This window comes from Camelus bactrianus, chromosome 15 (genome assembly GCF_048773025.1).
Source record: "Camelus bactrianus isolate YW-2024 breed Bactrian camel chromosome 15, ASM4877302v1, whole genome shotgun sequence".
In the NCBI taxonomy this organism is placed as follows: Eukaryota; Metazoa; Chordata; class Mammalia; order Artiodactyla; family Camelidae; genus Camelus; species Camelus bactrianus.
The window spans coordinates 53,145,281-53,168,414 of NC_133553.1; the positions used below are offsets into that span (position 1 = coordinate 53,145,281).

Genomic DNA, 23,134 nt, shown 5'->3' on the forward strand with positions numbered 1-23,134 from the left:
TGAGTCAGAGTTAGCAAATATTTTCTCTATCTTTTATAATTATTTTCTAGCTAAGAGTTTACATTTATTCTTAGTTCTAAAATCTGTTCTACTAAAAACATACTTGTTTGTTTAAATGGTTACAAATACTAATTTTACATTTTATTTTAGCTCAGTGTACTCATTTCAGAAAATTGTTTTAAGGACAGACATGTATAATAATAATAATAATAAATGAATTACAGAATTATGTAAGTAACCGTCTTCACCACTTTGTAAACTTTCTACCCTTTTTGAACAGAAGTAAAAATGCAAATTTCCAACACATTGAGTATGATTTGCTTTATTTCTCTTTGGCTCTATATAAAAGAAGAACTGAAAAAACTATTAACTGATTCCAAGTAAAAAAGTAATCTTGAAGAAAAGATAGTACTTGAGCTCTTATATTTATCAGATGAAGAAAAGTGCAGAGAAGAAATAGAATACAAATGCTCCTAGTCACTGTGTCAGTCACATTTAAATTTGATGTTTCTTTTTATAAAAAAGAATTACACTAAATATATGAATATTAACAAAGCTTTAAATCTCAACAATTTTATAAATATGGGCAGTAGTTAATATTTGCTACATAAAGTGTTGAATTATTAACTATTTCTTTGAAAAGAAAACAGGGCAGAAGGTATAATTAAATGGCAAAAGAAAATGACATCTTTTAAAAATATTTTCCTTACTATCACTGTACATGTGCAATATGAAGTGCACATTCTGGGAAAAAAAGAAAGGAGAGGAGGAGAGGGAGGGAGAGCAGGAAAGGGGAGCAAAAGAGAGGGAGGGAGAAAATGAGCATTGTTTTTTGGAAGTAACAAAGTAAATATGTCATGGAAATGTCTCCTTGGTGATTATAGCATGCAACCATTTTAACATGCTTCTAGATATCAAAGTAATGTTCTCTTACTAGATGACAAGAAGTGTCAAAGAGAAGCATTATTGTTAAGGTTTTTAAAGTCATGCAGAAAATGTACAATGCAATTAATATTTCATGCAAACTTTGTTGTGGTTACACAATCACATTTATATACATGCCATAATGTACACTTGAACATTATGCCACAGTTTAAAAATAAAAATATAAACCTAGCTAAATGATAAGTTTTCAACAGCAGCTTTTCGAATCAGATTAGAGAAGCATAATGCATATCAAATGACATCATCACTGTGCAGTTTTGATCACACACAACCATATTCATACCAAACAGTTTGATTATCCTCAGAAACCAACAATGCAGCTTCTGTGTCATCTGGATAGAGGCATGCAGGAGTGGTAAGATTACTGCTATCTACAGAAGACTGTGAGTTACTGTTACTATGATTCTGATTACCAAAAAACTGTTCATTATCTTTCTGTGCAACTTTATTCAAAGAGGCTGAAGCCTGGTCAGTTACTCTGGTGACTGGCCTGGGAGGTAACCCACTTATGTTACTAACTAATTCTGTATTCAGGGATAAAAATGGCTGAGATGGATGAGCCATAGTAAAGGACTCTATGCTATCTTTAGCAGATACTCCAAATATATCCTTAGAAATCTTAATAGTGGCAAAAGTTTGGTTTAGAAAATGTGACTTTCCTGTTTTTGAGTTTCTAGCCTGCACATACAGAGACTCGGGCTTGTCTGAATCATTTTGTGCTTGAGAACCCACAGCATATGTTGGACTGTGAAGTGCAGGAGAGGACCACTGGTGTAAACGGTACTCACTAGATGCTGCAGTGATGTTGCTATCAGCAGTAGCTGGTGGTGGATCAGCTGACATAGGTAGTCTGCTGTCCTTGCTCAAAAAATCATGGATGCTTGTCCTTCGAGTAGTTCCTTCAGCAGTAGAGATCACACTGCTTGCACGAGGTAAAGTGGCATAAGGATTACTATCTTTTGATTGTCGTGAAAGAGAAGTTTCTTTTACTAATTTTATCTTTCCTTGAGTGCCTAGTGTAGATTTTCCTGAAGAACTAATGAAAAAGGTATCTTCAGTCTTTTGAGGACCAGGTCTCACAAATTGTTCAGGCTTAGTTGTCCGTCTATCATAGAAGTCTCCTGGGGTTTTTCCACTTACTGACCTGGCCAGACCACAGCTAACTGGTTTGTTTTTTCCCAAAAAGTCAGAAGAGACAGACAAGCTTTTCATTACTTCATCTAAAAGATTCTCTTGACTTGAGGGCTTTATCTGTTTAAAAAAAAAAAAAAAGCAGCAGATTAACAAATACAGCTGTGCTTTTATTTTCCTGATATATAAGATGGTACAATAAAAAATTGCTAGTGTCTCTAAACACTCCTTAACTCAAAAAAAAAAAAAGCTCTCTGAAGTTCAACCATAGAAATTTAACTTGTAGTGTCAGTCTCAATTAAGGTCACCATGTATGAAACTAACCTGTATTGAGGTAAGCTTGTTGCTTTCTTCCAAAAACTGTTGTAGAGTAACAACTTCACTTCCAGGGGAGCCAGTTTTGATCTTGTGATGTGCACGACTCTCTACTGTCTTGTGCTGGAGCAATGGACTTGATCTGGCTTGTCTTTTCAAGTACTGGATTGGACTGCTACCACTGCTGGACCAAGCCTCATGCTCATGAAGCAGGCTAAATTCTCCACTGCTGTGGCTTTGTGGCCTGCTTTGGATATTAACTGCACCTGCTTTTGGAGTAAATGATGTGTTAAGAGTTCAATAATAGAAATAAAATTAAAATTGTGTAAGTATTGATATTTGTTGACTGGATTTTTATGAATAGCCAAACTGACTTTCAAAACTTTATTTAGAAACGCTTAGTAACCCATGTTAATCTTTCATCAGTCTAACAACTGTCTACCATAGCCTGCTTCCTTATTTGTCAAATTGACAAATATAATAAGCTCCATGACGGCAAAGATATGCTTTCACCACCATAGCCACAGCCTAAACATACAAAGCAAGCACACAATGTATTTGATGAGTAAATAAATAAATAAGTGAATAATATATTTAAAAAATTCAGGTTCAAATAACTGTAAAACACTTTACAGTTTAGAACAAAGCATGATATAAATTTTAAATTAAGAATCTTAAACCAAAAACTCTTCTGAGTGCCAAAAATTCTAATTCTTTGACTTCCTATGAGGTCTTTATTCCTACTTAAAGGCTTCTCTGTTCATCCTAAATGAACAACTCTAAAGAAATACATATTTTTGTTTAAAGAGCAGGCATCTAAGGAAAGTCAAATGGAGACATAATTTAATTACTTAGAAAATTCCAGTAAAAATAAAAAATCAGATATGTAGCATTTTATTATTTATTTAATGTCTGAATCATCTGATTCTCCCTGCTTTCCACGGTTGGTATGGTGGCTATACAGCCTTAAAAGACTCAGTTGAGGTTGAGCAACTGTACAGAATACAAATGATTACCTTTGGAAAAAAGCCCCCTAAAGTTTATACTTCCTTAAGAGTGCAATTTATTTATTTTGATCAAGAGCAAATGGTATAGGTACAGCATGAAGAAAGAAAATGCAACTTTCCATGGTTCCCTGATCACAGAGAATAAAGCGGGTCATGAAAGATTTTGGCATGAGCTATAGCACATTTTATAAAAAAAAATTTTTAATTTTCAAATCAGAAAAGACTTATTATTTTCAGACTGTATTTTTCCATAGGATAAAAGAACATGATTATAAAAATGAGAAAATAATCCCTCCTTGAAATCAGATTTTTCAGATCACTGCAACAAAGTCATAGCTTTAGTTATAAAATAAAATTACAACTGACACAAAATGATTTTATAACACTAAAAGCTAGAGAATAAATGCACTCATTAACAATTCTGGACTGTAGAGAATAACTACTTTAACAAACTTTTATAATCTATTTAACAATTTCAGAATCTGAGTAGGCAGTATACCTTTAAGGAAAAAAGTATTAGTCAATGCTTCCTGATATATACAGAAAAACTTCACCTTGAAATGCATATTAAAAAATTAAGGGAAAAACTACCTTGAACTAATTCTTTATATGAGCTATAGGTGTCCATTTGGCTCTTGTTACACATACTTACCCACAAACAACTGTCTTCTCAAATTAAAAAAAAATTCCCCCTCATTTTGTGAATAAATTAAGCTAAAAGTATTTCTAAAACACTTGAGTTCAATGTACATGCATCATGAGAAAATTAAGGACAACCATTTTTGTGATAAAGACAAAACATGAGTAAAATAAGGACCTACAGATATTCTTGAAATATAAATACCACAATAAAAATATTTTTTCTATGAAGATGAAAAATGGAAACCAAAATGACTGCTCCTGTTTTTACATCTGTATACATTGAAGTACATTTGTATTACAATGTGAAAAGTATAAAGTATTCCAAGGAACTATGTCCCAAAGCATAGTTGATTTGGATTTCATACTTTAACCCAGAAACTCCATCAATCTCCCACTTTTAAATCTGGAAATGGATGGAGCTAAATATTAACAAATTCACCTACAGCATACCTTTGACTTCATGGAGTGAAGCATTATTATTGCTATTGCTAGTGGATGTTCTGCCACTATCAAGGCTGGCTGGTCTTGAAGCTAAATGAAAAAATCAGGAGACAGTGATAAAACTTCCAGCTGAAGACACTCAACTTTACATTCTGATCACAGAATGCTCTGAGGAGGCAATCATGCACTTTCACAGACTGAGCATGCCCACAAAGATTTGAATCTTATAGATTAGAGACCAAAGGCATTTAAAAAGTTGAGAACAGGACACGTCTGAGACAATAACTGAGAGTCAAAGAAAAGAAGGCAAAGTGCATAATTAGACTTAGAAATGGATTTCTAGATGGATACCAAGGCTGTTTTAGTTGAACAGAATGACATGCCCCAAAAAAAGAAAAGGGAAAAAATAAAAAGCTAATGATTGGGTCACTTACAACAGATCAGACAAGGAACCCTGCACACTGCAGAGATGCCACAAACAGCAGGAATACGAGCATCTGCACAGTTACTATCCTGTATTCCTATCCATACAAGGGAAACAATGGCACAGTTAAGATGGCCCTATCCTACTTCTTAAAGTCTTGCTTACATATGAAATTCCTTTAACATGTTATCCATTTTTTGTTAATAATTTAGTTTGGTAAGATGTGATTTCCAGATAGAAACTAAAAAATCTGAAATGCTGAACACTGCAGAAAATGTGGTTTCTTAGAGTTCATCCTTTATTTACCAAAGTAAATATTTTTTAAATCAATGGTAAATTTCTCTCTTATAACTTTAACTTGACACCAAAATGGCAACAAAATTACCTTTAAGCATTGTGCAGGCATACTTTATAAATGACCCTGACTAGAACAGAGACTATTTAGATGAAGCAATAACCTTAGAAAAGGCAAAAGGAAGTATTAGGTTTGAAGAAATGGCAGAGGTAGCTATGAGATGCAGGTTAGAGAAAACATGCTTGCTGGCAATGCCACATTCACCAGTTCAATGCAAGAATCTTAGCATTCTCATTCTGCATGTAATATGTACTCTCTAAATAAAGTTCATATCTTACCATGAACTCTTGATCCCGTACTAGAATCATCACTAATACCTTGTGGACTTACATCTTCAAAGGATGTAGTATCTACATAAAATAGCAAAATGGATATAAAAATATTTTTTAACAAAGAAAAATCATAAAATTTTATTTATGCAGAATATGGAAATTCTTTTTCAATCATGTATAATACATCTTGATTTAACATATTTGATAGACTCAACCAGAAACTGAAAGTAGGAGTAAGAAACACAGTAGCTCTTATGAAAGTTGACTCACTCAGGGAAAATATCAGAAGCACTGAAACAATTTCCCTGTGACCCTGCAGAGCAAAGCAAGAGCCTGGGTGGTTCTACATTGTTCTCTCTGTTTGATGTTGTAGGGTTTTTAGTTTTTTTTTTTTTTTAAAGCTTCTATCACTCTCTCCTTTTCTCCTTTTCTTGGTTTACTTTTCCATGCCGTGTTCATTCATTAACTGTTTATTATGAAAGATCTAGGAAAGATTTTCGTTATTTGTATGATGTTTTAAATTTCTGAAATGATTTGAAAATTCCCTCAGATCAAATCCAGATTGTCTTAATAATTATTTCAGGTTGTTGCTGTCAAAAAAGTACACATGGGAAAGTCAAATTAAAATTCCTGTTACACCACAGTGCAAATAGCAGACGGCCTATACCTTTATTATTAACCAACTGCTTGGATCTGAAGCCTGTAGAAGAGTTGACAGTTGAAAAGTTGATGGCTGTAGTAGAGAAGGCCATAGCTCCCAATTCTTTTCTCCTTTTACCCGTTGAAATATCATCAGGAACCTCCAAATTCTCAGTACTACCTGTCCACTGTCCTCCTGCTAGGACCATGGACTGCACCAGGTCATTCATGGCTGGGATGCAAATGAAAGCAAATGAATCAGCATGGTTAATGTATCTGCTCTTATTTCCATTTTGAATTATAAATGATCTGATTTTTGTTTATGGATTAATGCAAGTGAACATTAAAAACTATAACCATAAGGTCATTTGAATTATGACATGCATTCAGCTGAATGAAATGAGTAGGCCAAAGGCTGATAAACTTTGGTGAATACTTTTATCCCACCTCCACCCCCTTTAAAGATAGGAAAAGGAATTTTACTCTGTACCACTGCCATGCTTTTGAGCAGTGATGTGCAATATAATTAGAAGCCTTCATAATGTGGTTTGGTGGTGACAAAAATGGAATGAATAAAGGTAAGATGGAGAGCAGTTCTTTACAGCATCACTATTGAAAATGATAAAGAGTCCTTGGTCAGAGCAGGTTACTGAAGGAATTATTCATTTTATGAATCAAATAAGTATACCATTCAATAAAAACCTGAAAGAGAGGATATCCAAAGTGACAGACATTTAATGTGATTATGTAATTACCCATTCCACTTAAAAAAGAAAAAAAAGTATTATTATATAAAAAATGACAAACATTTTCAAGGGTTATAGGCCATTTTATTTATTTATTTACTTATTTATTTATTTAATCCTAGTTCATTGAGGAAATAAATTTCTAATACTAAAGGTTCTGTTATATTTTCTTTAAGTAAATTTCTTTGGGAAAAAATCTCTGACATATAAAATTAAAGTTTTTTTTTTCTGGCAACTTTTAGAAAGCACTAGAAATTTACAAATATATTACATGTATGAGTAAATATCTGCATGTATATGTATAAGTGAACATACATATCATGCAAATTCAGTGCCAGTTTTGAAAAAAAGAATTCTTCCAGCTCCTTGTATTAGAGGAAGACTGCACTTTGCAAAATAAGAAAATTGGCGCAGTCCAGAGAATGGTTAGTGAAAAATTAGTAATGGAAGCCAGTGTAGTCATTTGAAAGAAGCTGAACTGTCATAAAGTCTTACACATGGAACGACGGTAGCAGGCCTTCATTTTGTCTTTATCCTTCGGTCTGTTCCTCAAAAAGGGCAGTCTTTTCAGTGCAACCACTTTAATGTCAGAGCATGAGGAAAAACAGAAACAGAAAAATGAAAGAAAAAAGGGAGAAGAACAGATGGGAGTTAAATGTTGAAATTAAGGACAGAAATGAATGTCTGAGTTTCAGCTATGTATGCTATACTAAAGCTATAATTCTTGTGCTGCTGAGTGATAATGAAATATGAAATATGTACTTTGATACTTTAAAATACTTGGAAAAGCACTGAAGACAATGATGAGGAACATATACTTTAAAAGCTTGATGACAGTCCTATAAATACAAGAACTGATTAGAACTACTTACAGAAGGAACAATTTTCCTAATTAAGTTGTAATGATATACCTTTAAAATTAGGGCCACTCTTGGTGGACCACAGAGTATACATGATGAAAATGTAGGCGGCTTTTCAATCCTCTGTTTTCTTTAACTTTTTAAAATTATAAGGCTTTATTTTGGAAAAAAGTGATTTAGAAAAATATACATCCTATAAGAGGGTAAAATGCCTCAACAAAAAACTAGGGTGCCCAAGGGGATATTTAAATCAATCTAAAAAAAACTTTTATGATCTTCATTAAAAACTCTCATTATTTTCTTAAACTTTAATAAAGAAAACAGGGAATTACTTCTTGGTTTAAACTGAATTCTCGTGCATTATTTAGCAGCACCATGGAAATACATACTCTTCTGAGGGAAGTCTTTCAAGAGATGACATAAGCAATCATGATAATATCATTTTGCAAAAGGTTGACTGCGAGAAAGAGGAAAAAAAGAGTATTTTGATAGTAGTAATAAGTGCTAGCACTAAGCTCTGATAAGCCTAAAAGATAAGGAGGTATCCTAAAGCAAGCAAGCAAGCAAAAAAAAAAAAAAAAAAAAAGACAGAAAAATATGTATTTATAACATTTTTAGATATTTTGAAGGGCTTTGTGGGTCACTTTATTAAAAAAATAAAAGGTAGCACTATGCATGAAAATTTTATAAATGAAAATTAGGGTTAAAACTACAGTAGGAGTCATAAACATAAAAATTCGGTGTTCACAAGAGTCAGTAACATTCTCAAGCTACATTTTAATAAAATTTTAATACAAAAAATTGTTACATGTTTTTGGCCTACATTTTAGGATCTAGGGAAATAACTTGCATAAAGACTTAAGAGCATATCGTATACAGCCTTAATAACTATGCTCTTTCTCAGAGTTTGCTGTCATCTTGTAAATAATCAAAGCTCTTTTGACAAACTGACAAGTATCATTCATTAAGGAGAATGCAATGGACATACAGCTTTTTAACTTATTTATCTGATTGCTAATAAGAATAGTCATGATTCATTTAAGCTTTTATTTCTTATCTAGCTTGGTAAACATGGCTGTTTTCAATGATTAAAAAGAAATGAACTGAAAGCAATGTAAAAATGGACACTTAGCTAAAACAAAGCTGAGTGGTTGCAGCATGCACATGTTGTCTTGTTTAGATACTTCTGTTTTCAGCTGTTTTCCATAGACTGCTTTACTGACAGACAGACACTCTTCCAAAACGGATAGAATTTTTGAGTTTCACATTTGTCAGTGGTGAAATGTGATCCTCATGACAATTAGTTTGTAGATATACAATGTTCTCTTCCCAAACCATACTGAAATTAAGGGATTGTTAGAATTGCTGGCTTTTGTGTTTATTTTAAAAATTCTAAGACTGAACAACTGCTAGAAAGGAGACTATTCATTTTTTTCTGATTCTTACTCTGGATGTTTAGCATAGAGTATGAAGGTATGACAGATTTGTATTTAAAACAAACACGATGACCTCAGAAAAGACTGTCATGCCTTTCTTACGTATGTTCTCACATCTGAATTGAAATATCTTTAATTAAAAAAACTAAGTATACCCATTACCATTTCTCATTTAATAAGGTGTCAGGTATTTTATATCTAAAGGTAGCAGATAAAATTGAATCATCTGGCACCTTTTTAAACTTGATGATCTCTCTATAATACTCAGAGGTTTCATGTAGATTTGGCTGACAAGACTAATCTTATGTGGATATATAAGATTAAACCACTCTCTTGAGACTAATACACAGACACATATGTATGGAGGTATGTATGAATACGTACTCATTTATGTGTATTATGTTTTTGGTTGCTTACTTATGGATTCTAGTTTCTAGGGTGCTGTGGTTGCAGTCTGAAATAAAGCCTATAATGAAGGTCTAATCTCTTATATCCTAAAATACTGTCTTTTCAGAGATAATTCCCCTGAAGACAAAAAAGTGTTTTGATAGCTTCCATATGGAGAATCTACCCTGGGTAGTAGCTGTTTCTGCCTATTTACTTCAAAAGAATAGTAATGAAATATATGTATATATAATATAGTTATACATTTATATCCATATATAAATATATACATGTAATTTTTAAATTTAGTAACTCTGGTGATAGTGTGAGTGGATTCAAAGTATCCTCTTTACATATTTTATAAGAACATTGCTATCAGTCAACTTTTCAGATATCTTCAAAAGGCCTACCACTGGGTTCTTTTCCTTCTCTTAAAATACATTTCTTTAGGCTTTTACTTTGCTCTTGCTATTTGGCTAAGCACACTAGTAATGAAATGAAGAGAGTATGAATTGTACAGGGCACGTTATGACGTGATACTTCTACATTTGTAATTTAAAAATTAAATCACAAGTTTATACATAGACTTATATCTCCACATCTACTTTACTTTAAATGAACCTTTTATAAGCAATCTCTCAATAACTCTTATAACCTTCAATTATTTCTAAATAATTGAATAACATTCTCTTCAAATTCATACCTATTTTTCTTTGCTTCCTACAATGTAACTTTGCTCCAATTTGACACCAAAGTATGAATAAAACCTTATTATAAAAACCTTGTTATAAAAAATAAAAACCTTTTTATAATAGTTATATAGTTTCATAGTTATAAATAACTATGAAAATGAGCTCTTATAAATATTTCTCAGTTGCTCCTCAGAATCGCCTTATGAAGTATGATGCAAAGGTAAAAGGTTGCCCATATTAACAGAACTAGCAAGTGGCAGAGGTATTCTGGCTCTCATTTCACTGTTCTTTCTATACTATTTTACCTCCCTGGCCAAATGATGGTGCTTCTGTGTATGGTATTTATCTAAACACAAAATAGAGAAAATCATGTAGTTTTGCAGTACTGCAGTATGCAGTGAATTTTAAAGTCATATATAGTCAAAAAGAAATGCATTCATCAGACTATTATCCCAAAGAACTGTTGAAGTTATTTAAAAGAAACCTTTAGAAAGGATTCTAAATCAATACTAGAGATCACAAATGTTTAAAGAGTTTAAGCACTCACTGCTGCTTTTCTTGGTCCCCAGAGTCTGGCCATCTTCTAAAGAGTTTGAACCTACTGAAGAACTATCTTGACTATCTTGATGGGGAAGCTGAAGAAATCCTTCACTGGAGTCTGAGCGGGTTGGTGTTAGTGTTAGAGATTTCTGACGTTCCCGATTAATATCTTTCTTAGATTTTATCAATTTTCTCATTTTTAGAGTAATCCAGTTGCCTCTCCTAATAAAATAATTAAAAATTCTTATCAGTCTAAAATTCAACATATAAGTCCCTCTCAAAATCAGAAGTTTTTCATTTTTTTTCAAAATAAAAACAAACAAAAAAAGTTAAATAGTACCTTCTAGGAGGAGATGGGTCATAAAATTTGTATTGATCCATAATTTTCTCTTCTAATTTCTCCTTTTGTCGTCTTAATTCATTTAACTTATCACTATAAAATAAAAATTACATTTTAGGACATGCAACATATTTTATACAGTTATGAATGATATTAAATTATTTGGGGACTGTGATCTAAGTTTCAATTCTCCAACAGGATTTATTTGTTTGAAGAAAATTTTCCATATTACAATCTCATCATGACAAAAGAATTCCCTCAACATCCTTTTCAGCTATTAAACATTATATTCAACACTGATAAGTCCCCTATTCTTGGATCTTTGGTATCTCAAGTCATTTTTTGGAATAGTGATTTATTATAATTTATATAGGCAAGATATTAAATTGCTGGATAGTTTGTTTATAATTACAGAAACAATAAATAATCTTGCAACCACACCTTCCTGCAAACAGATTTTTTTCCTTTATGGTAGAATTATGTAGGCTTAATTTATTTGTAGAGAATTTCCTGTCTCCAGCAATGCATGAATGTACTAAGCTTGACTACATGTTAGTTTCATTTTTATGTATTACATAGGGAAACATCAAAGATCACAGACAAAAGTAAAATGATCTAAAGAATCTAAACTGTGATCCTAAAGAATACTATTTATTAAACATTTAGTGATCATTTACAATGAGGAGTGCATGAGGTGTATATAAAGATGAGTAAGAAGTAGCCCAGCTGTTAAGAGCACGGTAGGAGAGAGAAGATATATACATAAATGACTATTATAATCCAAGATAGTAGGGATGCCAAAATAAAAGTACTGTGGAAGTATCATAGGAACTTATAAAAGGATAAATATTTCTATCTTGGATGACCAAAGAAAGTCTCATGAAGAAAAAGGCCATATTAGATACACTGAAAAGAAAAAATAAGAATGCTAAATTAAACAGTTTAGCTGAGAGTAAGTAGTGAAGTTTCAGGTTTAGATTTTGCTGAACAGCAGAAATACTGAAGGTTTCATTACAAAGTGACATGAAATCTATGTTTAACTACCTTAACTCAATAATGGAATAGGATATATCAGAAAGGATGGAGGCAAAGAAAACATTCAGGAGGCTAATGGGGTAGTATAATTCATGGGAGAGAGAAATTGGGGTGCCGGGAAACAGGAGGAACTGATTTGAGAGTTTCTATGGAAGAAGATGCTTTGTGAATAGAGGTTGCCATTAGTTGTATCACAGTGCAAATAGCACATGGCCTCTAAATATCATCAGGGACCACCAAATTCTCAGTACCACCCATTCACTGTCACTCCTGCTAGGACCATGTGACAGAGGCATTCAGCTAGAAATGAGTCTGACACATAAAATCGGTATTCTAAATTTAAATACAAAAAGTCAGAATAGATACTAATATTTATAAGCCAATGGTATAGATACAATCAAGGAAACCTTGGAAATGGATTATTCATCAAGGGTCAGAATATTAACATGATAAAGTGCTAGATAATGCCTCTGCTTAAAGAGCAGGAAACTCAAATGCCAAGAGCTTTAGAAACACTCACTGCTTCTTAAGCTAAAATACCTCTTATGGCAGAGAGTAAAGGCATACAAGTAGTCGTGGAAAGGACTGAAGATCCAAACTGGCCAGCCACAAATGTGAAACTTCTCTGAAGCTTTACATTTACCTTAAAAGTTCATGCAAACTTTACCTTCTGCACAGGTATATCATGATATTCCTGTGTATTAATATAAAAATAATGTTCCCTGCCCCAGGTTTTATAATAAAATTGATACTTCAAAAAAATGTATGGTGTATCCTGGTTTCGTATGTGCCATGGGGTTCACCATTATGTACATGTCTGAAAGTCACATATTATTTCATTTATTCATTATTTCATTTCCTTAGGATAGTCCTGGAAGTAGGTGTTGTATCTCTGTTTTAGAGAAAAAGAAACCAAAGATCAAAGAAATGAGGTAACTCACCTACAGTCATATAACTAGTGATTGGAAGAATTGGGATTTAAATTAAGAGCTGTCTGATTTCAACATGTTTCTATTATACGACAGAGCTTCTCATTTAGGGAACAAGAGGAAGAGAAGAATTTAGTAAAGGTGAATCATAGTGTAATAAAAGGTCATCCACTGAGCTTCCCAGGCCAAAACCTCTTATTTTACCAGATTCCTCCACTCTCAACAAAGATACAATTTACTAACAATTAAGCCCTGTCAATTCTCTCTCTCACATTTCTCTTGTATTTGATCTCAGCTACCACTGCTTGTGAATTAGTTTCACTAGAGTATTGCAACAACCTTCTTAAAACTTACTCCTTGTCTCTAGTCTCAGAATCTCCAATGCATACTCTAATGTCATCAGTGTTTAAAAAAAAAAAAAAAAAAAAAAAAAAAACAACCAACAACAAATCTGATCACATTTCTCCCTGCTCAAATTTTTCAGCAATCCTTGTATGGCATAGAAAAACCTTTGTAAAGTGACCCCTGAGTGTTTAGCCACTTCTCTGCTACTCCTTCTTCCTCAATTTTGCTCTAGCAAGAAGAATTAATTTTTAGACCTTATATTATAATAATAATACACTTTCATCATATGCCCATATTTTTGCATTTGCTCCTCTCTTGGCTTCGTGTGACTCCTCAGGTGAACTCCTACTGAACCTTTAACTCTCAGCTCAAGCTTCCATCTTCAGGAAGTCTACCTAAGATACTCCTTCCCTTCTATTTGCTGTATTTCTATGGCTTCCTATACATACCTCCATTATAGCAAACACTTGTATTTCTTGCTTATATTAATAGTTTATTAAGAGCAGGACTCATGTGTTTTCATGTTAGTATTTCTGGTTATTATGCCCAGAACATAAGCATTCAAAAAATGTAATTTGAAATAATAATGCCAAAAATTAAGAAAAATTAGCATTGTTTACTCTGCCACCAGATATAGCAATGATAAAATCATGACTGATATTTTGGAGTGCAAAATTATTTGGTACCTACATGTACTGTCTTTGTTCAACATGAAAAAGATCCTTGCTTTCCATATTCTGCTCCAATAGTGTTCTGTTCTGTAGCATTAGTGTCTGAATTTGATCTAGTAGATGTCGATTTTCTTCTTCTAAATTTCCTTTAAGTTGGCTTAGCAACTGTTTAAACACAAACATTTATTTTTTAAAATATCAACATTTACGTTTAACATTTTCACAAAGACTTAGCAACTTAACTTCACAAAGACTTAAGTCTTCTGCTATTTGAACAATTAGATAGTTTTACTTTGATTAGAACATGAGTGATTATTTAGTAATAATGACAGCTAAAATACTGGATTATGTGCTGGACATACATATTTTCTTAATTCTCACAGACGTTGGGTTTAACACATAATAAATTATCTAGTTCCAAAAACACTTCTTTCTTCAAAACTTTAACTTAGAGCCCAAAGCTAGATTTGTATCTCTGGACTTCTGTTTAAGCAAGCTATGAAATGCTAAACAAGTTAGTAATTCTTTGAGCTTTAATGGCCCCATCTACAAATTGAGGATAACAACTCCCACCCCCGCCAAGACTGTTGCAAGGATTAAATAATATATGTAAAGTACCTGGTGTCTTACCTATGGCACACAGTAGGTACTTCATAGACCTCATTCTTCCCCCAACCACTGTTTTCAAGGAACCTTAAAAGTTTGTGTATAATTTTTATGGCTTGATCCAAGGGAGTCAAGTAATCTTATCAATGGGTGGTATTACTACTGATTATTACTGGTAGCTGGGCTGCTAGCATCATTGAGCTGCTTCTTCTCTGCAGTCAGCAGAACTTAGAAGGATGCCTTAGTTAGACCAGAGATTCCAGTAGAACTCAGAAAGCCCAAAGTTTTAATTCTCAAAATTTAGCATCACTTGTAGAATACATTTTTAAAATGTAGATGTCTGGGTTCTAGCATTTGAATTCAGCAGGTCTGAAGTAGAGCCCAGAGATCTGTATTTTAAAAAAATGCCAGTAACAACCCCTTCTCCCCTCCTCCATCCCCCCCCCCAAATTTCAAAAATTCTCAGAAGGTAGAAAAACGCAGGTATTAATATCCATAAACAGCCATCTAGATCTAACAACTGTTAATACTGTGCTATATTTGTTTTATCTATATATTGTTAAATTGAAATATAACATATGTGGTAGATCCACTGCAAAAAAAACTGAATACAGTTTTCCTCCCTATATTCTCTTGTGCTGTGACTTCTCACTTTTCCTATCAAGAAGTGGAATCTACTTCCCCTCTTGAATTTGGTACACCTTTGGCCAAGAGAAGGAGGTGGAAGTGATGGTGTGACAGTTCCAAGTCTAGGCCTCAAGAGGCTTATGTGGTGCCACTCAGTCTCTTGGAATCCTACTGGAGAATGAGAGACCACATGGCACAGAGAAATTATACCAGTTGGGGTCACCCTAGTCCAGTCAGCTCTCAGGGTATGTACTGGCTAGTTGCAGATACAGGAGCAAGCCCTACTAAGATCAACTAATCTTGGCCTACACATCAATGCAGGTCAGCACATCTGCTCAGCCAACTCATAGACTCATGAGCAAAAATATATGTTTACTGTCCCTTACCACTGAGGTTCTATGATTGTTGACACTGTTACATAGCATTACTGTGTCAACAGACAACTGATAAAACATATACACAGGAAACAAATTTTAAGTGTATATACAGCTCAATTATCACAAAGTGAACATGTGTGAAACCAGCATCCAGATCAAGAAACAGCACATTTGTATTCCAGAAACACTTGTCATGCTCTCTTCCAACTACCACCCATCCCTACAAAGATTAACTACTATTTCAACCTCCTACACTGTGGATTCATTTTTACACTCCCTTCAAATCATAATGACTTCGCCCTTAGCCAAAAGTTAGCATTTGACTCAAGTTAGGAGAATTAGCCCCGGATAAGTAGGTAGCTAGGGCCCTTTCTGATCTCTCCTGAGTAGCCTTTAGACTACCAGCAACATGAAGGGCCTTATCAAGATTCATTATGGCTGGCTGTCTCATTCTTCGGATCTCCCAGTTAAATTTCTGACTAGTTTGCTGGTATAATTACTTGCCCCATCCAATATTCAGGTATCTGAGAGTTGGCCTTTGACAACCTTCCTGGGTGTGAGACTCTTCTGTTCTTTGCTGCAATCAAGCCAGTCCCCCCCAGTAGCAGAGTTGCTGGTTTTCATGGCTTGCCCCTCACCTGAACTACCAGGTATTGGAAAAAGGGGAGGGACTAAGAATGGGAGAAGTCACATGATAAAATGTCTCAGACAACCACAGTCCTATCCAAAGTTGAGTAGTTTTTCTTTAATAAATGCTTCTCAATTTGTTGTATGTCTTTGCTTGAATTCCAGAGTCCTAAAATTGTTATTTTTGATAGTTTTGTCCAATCTTATTATTTCTGGAGTTGATCGGTCATGTTCCTCAACGTACCATTTTGTAATCCATTAACTCAATTATATTTTATTTAGACTTATTATAAATCACAGGCAGAATGAATGTTCTATACTTTCTGAACTTTGTTGGGTAATTAAATATATATGATTTCAAACTAATTTTCCTTTCTGTTGGTTTATAATTTCAGACAAAAAGCCTTTAAATATTACTTTTCTGACAGTCTATTCCTAATTCTACTTAAGGGTTTGCTTAAGTGCTGGTTTCCTAAAAGTTCCAAGAAATGTTAAGCTATATTCAAACTTTAATGATTTAGGGACTAATCACAAAATTTAAGGATTATTTAAGGCTTTCAGGATCCTTTTTATACTTCAAAACTTTTACCACTGCATCAAATAATCATGGAGAAAGGCATGGAATGATGTTAAGAATAAAACTGCACACATAAGGCAGATGTCATTTCTGTTCAAAACCCTCTAATGGCTCCCATGTTTTATTCAGAAAAGTGCTTTACAATGGCCTATAAGGCAACACATCTGGCACAGGCTTATCTCTGAGCGCATCTCCTGCTACTCCCCCTGTCTCATTCCACTCCAGGCACACTAGCTTCCTTGAGTGTTCCTCAAACACACCAGGGTTCCCCTGGCCTTATGGTCACTGCATCAGCTGGTGGCCTGGAATATTCTTTCCCCAGATATCCACATAATAATACACTAATCTCCTTCAAATCTTTTTTCAATCATGTCTAGTTACAGTTTCAATCTACATTCTCTCACCCACCCTAGCAGTCCTTATTCCCCTTTACCCTACTCCATTTTTACTTGTATATAACTTATCTTTTAACATACCATATGCTGCAGACTAATTTTCAAAATGGTTACAACAGTATTTGCAGTCCATGTAGCCTTCCAGAATCATGCCATTCTCCATCAAGAGACTGAATCTATTTCTCTCTTCCTTGAACCTGGATGGGACTTTGACTTGCTCAACGAGTAGAATGCAGGGGAAATGATGCTGTATGACTTCTGAGGCTTGATCATTAGAGTAGAGATGGCTTCTGTTTGGTTCTCACCATATTGTGAGAAAACCCAAATCAGTCTATGGGGAGAGACTACGTGAAGAGAAAACTGATGGCCTACAGCTGACAGCCAGCATCAGCCACCAAACATGCACTCAGCCTTTCAGTCTTCCAGCTGAGGGCCAATCGGGAAGCGGAACAGAAATAAACTGGCCCCACTGTCCCTGTTCAAATTGTGAACCACAAAATCTGTGAGCATAAGTGGTTGTTTTATACCACTATGTTTGGGGTAAACTGCTATACAGCCATATGTAACAAAACACTGAAACTTACTTGTTATGTTTATTGTCTATTTCTTTCCACCAGAATATAAGCTCCACAGGGGATGAAGTTTTTACCTTTATGGTTTACCAATGCATGCCAGGTGGTCAGTAAACATTTTTTTCATTAAACAAGGATAAAAATTTTCAAAGTATCTGAACATATAAGTTTAAACTGATAGTAAAAGTTGAAATTAATCATAAAGAAAGTTTTTCTGAATTACTTGTGAATTTCAATTATCCCTGACCAATTCTCTTAGAAATACTAAACATACACTGCTATTGTCATTATAATCTGATTATTTACTTTTTAGGCAATGATGCCTAAAGGCAGCGAACAGCGACTAACCTTGTTAAAGCTTACCTCACACTGGTTATTTAGCTTAGTGGATGTGATGTCCAGCTGCTGGTATTGCTCCTTTAACTTTGAAAATTCAGCTTCTAATCTTGTTTGTTCCAGTTTGGAATTATTTAGAAGACTTTTCAAGTTTTTATGGTCAGTTTGTAAAACTTCAGTCTCTTTTAAAAGCTGATTATATGTATGATTCAACCTATAATTAGAAATCACATTAGATTCTCTTAATAGCTTTCACTGTGATTTATACAATGTGAAAACGCTGTAAATCACATTCAGACATACTTAGAAAATGTAAGATTCTTTTGCCAGTGACTAAACTTACCAAGAATCAGTTTCTAGTCTGTAAAAACTAGATGACAAGTTTTTAATAGAAAATGTTTAAAAAACAAAACAGGAAATTACCAATCCAGTTTTGATTAACCTAGAGAATTCAAAGATTCTAAAATTTAACAGGAAAACTAAAGAAAAATCAGATCAAGTGAATTAATCAATCTAGTATGAGACATAGTAATCTATCAATCTATTGTCAGATAACTGAGAGATACACGCTTAGATGAAAATTTTAGTTATTGAGATTTCTGCAGTTGTGGTAAATTATTCATAGTTATGTAGTCTTCAGTTATTAATGATAAGTTTTTGATTTTTTTAAAAAACCCAAATGATAGCCTTTTGTTTCTTTCTACTATTATACCTTTAGAACAAGGTCCACTGACCTTTAAAAGGGAGATCAGTAAATTCTTTCTGTAAAGGACCAGAATAGATACTTCAGGCTTTGTAGGTTGCATGCAATCTAGAGCACATTCTTCTTTTCGTTTTTCCTAAACCACCTTTCAAAATGTAAAAGTTGTTCTTTGTTTCGGAGCTGTACCAAAACAGGCTGCAGGCTGGATCTGGCCTGCTGAGCTGTCTGTAGTTTACCAACCTTCACCTAATGGCATTAAGATCAGGAACCCAGAAAAGGAGGAGGCAGCCAAACAAAGCAAACTTTTGCCCAGTACGGGATTTTCTCAGAACATCCAATAATTTACTTCAACTCACTTGACAAAGAATTTGAATCAATTTACAAGAATTATAAGTAATAAAATAAACATTCTAAAAATCAAGACTTGGTGAAAAACAATAAAATGGCAAGATCAAAACAAACAGTAAATGCTCCATAAATAGGTTGAATCTAGGAATGAATACATGCCTGAATTTAACAGTTGGTCAAACCTCACTGACACATACAGACAGCAACATAGTATATCAATACCGATGGAGATCAAAGATTTTCCTACTGATGCTTCATGGGGTGTGGGATATAGAGATATAATAAATAATGTTCTCAATAGCATCTCAACGGCAAATACTAAAATCAGCTCTTTAGGAGAGTTTTTTACACCGTCCCTCAAAGCTGAGAACATTAACACCAACACACAATTCAGTGAACATAACTCTAAAGAGGCAAGACAACCTTGCTCATGTAAGAAACTTTCTTGGTTTGGCATTATCTAAGATTAAAACTTAGGCTATCTAGAGGAGTGGATATTGCTTGTTTGACAAGTTTTCATAAATAGCTTTTATTTGTGAAAGAGCTCTTTCAGATTTTACTTAAAAGTCTTTACTTCCCTTAGAACACTGGCACGAATGCATAAAAGCTGGGCAAGAACACCTTAGAGAGACAGAAAATACTCTACTCAGGACCATTCTTCCCTTCCAAGTCTACATAATCTTCTGGTTCAAGTTCACCATGTTCAATTTCTTCTTAACATTTGGGCCAAGTTTTTTCTCTGAAGACTCCTCAGTAATGTATACAATTAAATTTCTGGAAGATCTACTCAAGTTCCCAATGTCCAAATTTGGTTTGAATCCCAGCAGCGGAAAAAGGTTAGGTTCAAGATGGGAATTCCACAGTAAATGCATCTGGCAATGTTATGTATGTAATAAAAACCCTGTCCTGTAACTATCCTATAACTTGTCACAATTTGGTCTTCTATTATTTATACTGCACAAATACAACCTCTTTGATCCTAGCCTGCTGTTGAGACTGTTAAAGTTCAAATCGCTCAGCACAGAATTTCTAGTTGTAACAATTACTGTATTAAAAACTATTGAGCATACAAATGAAAATGGCTCTAGAAGCTTAGGGAGGTTTTTGGGGGAAGGAAAAGAAATAGATGTTTAATTCTAAAAACGGAACGTATCATATTCATAATAGGACAAATACTCAATGAATGATCCCCATTTAAATTTTGTGTGCTGTCTTTCAGCACTTCAGCTATGGCAATGTAAATGCAATACAAATGTTTTTAGGCTGTTTACATTTTTCAAAGGTTTCTAAAAATTTTTTGAAAATATATCCTCATGAAGTAGGCTGATTACCAGTTAGTAAGTTTTGATCTTTCCAAGGCTTCAAATTTTAAAAAGTTACCCTATAGCAATATGAGACCATTAATACCTAAGTCAAAAATAAAAGTATAAATCAATCAGCTAGGAAATCATGAGACTGTTCACTTGTAGCAACTTCAAAAGACTAACAACGTACACAAATTTTGTTATATAAAGTGACTTAAAAACTTAATTAGTTGAATAAATCAAGAGAGAAACAACAAGAGAAAACAGGACATTCAGGTTTTTGTCTGAGTGATTCTATAACTAGCTACATGATTTTGCTGGGTAATTTACTTACAGGTCTGGGGTCTTTTCAAAAAAATTCTAAGTTATGAATGGTACCACAAAGGGGCAATATACACTTTGGATATAATGAATAATATAAAACTAAAATATATAAATATTTATTACCTATCATTTTCACCACAAAGTTTCTTGTATTCGGCAGCCACAGTCTCATGGTTTTTGTTTTTAAGCAGCATTTTTTCCTGTTCTACTTTCAGCGTTTTTTCCAAATCTTCCAATTGTCCTTTCTGTTTTAGTAACTGATTGTAACTGGAAAAAAAAAAAGTTATGTATTTGGTTTATATTTCCTTAGAAAAAAAAATTTTAGAAATAAAGGAAATGGGAGTCATTTATTAAGTAATCACATAAAACATGTTAATTCATATAAACTTCCTACATAAACTATCTCAGATCTGTTCATACATAAAATTTATTATATTACCCAAATAAAACTGGTTTTAAATTAATAACATAAGAAAAGATAATAAATTACCGGTCCTCAAGGTCTTTATGTTCCACTTCAAGATTTTTGTGAGCAGACTTTAGAGTTCCATGTTTAGCAATGAGAGACTCATACTCTGAAGCCTGCCGTTCATGTAAAAGTTCTAGCTTTTCATGATCTTTGATCAGAGAGTCATAGAGAGATTTCAGGTCTTCTCGCTCTTTGATTACAGATTCATTTTCATTTTCTAAGGAAGACTGCTGGATTAGGAGTTGTGCATTCTGGTTCATAAGTGAGGTACTCTGGGAATTAAGGGTGGAATTTTCAACCTGTAAGAATGTATATTGTATTAGACATAAGAAAAATAGCTTATATTGTTCTTTCTTTTAAAATAAAAGATGTTAACTTTAGCAAGTGCTAAATAAATCACAGCAGATATATTCATATTATACAAAGAATATCTGAATTTTTAGCATCCTAAAGAATAAGGCTACCATTAATTTTTTATTTTTGGTAGGTGTTATATACACCTCATAATACATATATTATGAGACATACACAGTGTAAGATATATATCATATATATGTTTTGGGTTGAATTATTTTAAATGAAGATGATTAGCAACAACTCCATAAAAGGTACAGAACTGAAAATGCCAGTTTATAATTTCCTAGAAGTTTAGAGTTGATAGAACTAAAAAATTACTTGTGAAATTCAATTGGAAATTTTCTCGAGTCTAAATTAAATTAGTATTTGCTTTATTGTTTGGAAAAGAACTATAGAGAGAACTTTTAGCATCAGAGAGGCAACTTCTTTTCCCAGCTTTTTAAAGAGGTTTCAGAGTTGCACTTTCTCCTACCTGACTATTCTATCTGAAAAGACACTGGCAGTGTTAAGTGTAAGATGGCTCCTTTGAACTAAGGACAAGTCTAAAGACAAAACTCTCACGCTGCGCTGTTTTCCAATAACTGATGGGTATCTTGCAATCATGGTCTTAAAACAAGAGTTTCTAACTGATTAATTATAATCAACTTGTTGAACTGGCAATAAAGTAAATATAACTAAAATTATCTTTATTTTTTCATTTGTTGAAGGAATTTATTAATTTAGAGGCTCTGACTTTTAAAAAACACTGATATCTGAAAATTTGGCATAGCAGCTTCTTAAACTAATTGTTAAATTCACTCACTAAGCAACAATGTTACCATGTCTAGTCATCCTTATTTTGATAGCATAACAGCATAATTCAAGAGTTTGGTTGCATAACCTCATAATATTACATTTCTACCTGAAGCTTGGCATTCTGTGTTTGAAGAGTAGTATTCTGCTCTTGTAACGACACTGTCTGCCTCTGAAGTGCAAGAATTTGAGCCTGCAAATTATTGTTCTGGGTCTCAAGTTGCTTCAGCTGAGTTTTCAATGCTTGCTTCTCTGCTTGCAGTGTAGCATTCTTAATAAATAAAACACATATTAAAAACAAAAGCAGTATCAAATATATTTCTGTTTAACAGATACCAGAATGTTGTACAAGTATTTATTACCATATATTACCATTATAATCCAAAAATATACCAACAATCTTAAAAGAGAAAAGACAAAACATTTCTCCCCCATCCCAAATTGTAAAAAGATATTTAACCTAAGGAAAAGAAAGTAATATTACTAAAACCTTAATTTACTAACGTGCCTCTGTCCTGTCTGCTCTATAATGTCTGAAAAATAACATATCCATTCTAAATGTATTTGACAC

At 33.5% G+C, this 23,134-nt stretch overlaps 1 protein-coding gene across 10 annotated transcripts in view; it reads right to left on the reverse strand.

Moving 5' to 3' along the window:
- The window catches only part of CCDC88A (coiled-coil domain containing 88A), a 105,067-nt gene that overhangs the window by 6,201 nt on the left and 75,732 nt on the right, over nt 1-23,134 (reverse strand). For 3 of the 10 annotated variants that reach the window (XM_045514357.2, XM_045514356.2, XM_074341155.1), the window contains 13 exons: nt 22,673-22,834; nt 21,436-21,713; nt 21,069-21,212; nt 18,294-18,480; nt 14,169-14,314; nt 11,170-11,262; nt 10,837-11,051; nt 7,413-7,496; nt 6,200-6,403; nt 5,539-5,610; nt 4,491-4,571; nt 2,401-2,660; nt 120-2,196 (listed from right to left, as the gene is read on the reverse strand). In XM_045514357.2, the coding sequence (XP_045370313.1) occupies nt 1,207-2,196; nt 2,401-2,660; nt 4,491-4,571; nt 5,539-5,610; nt 6,200-6,403; nt 7,413-7,496; nt 10,837-11,051; nt 11,170-11,262; nt 14,169-14,314; nt 18,294-18,480; nt 21,069-21,212; nt 21,436-21,713; nt 22,673-22,834 (2,916 nt within the window). In that variant the 3' untranslated portion in view covers nt 120-1,206. The other 7 variants (XM_010951872.3, XM_045514360.2, XM_074341156.1 and 4 more) reach the window with 5 other exon arrangements.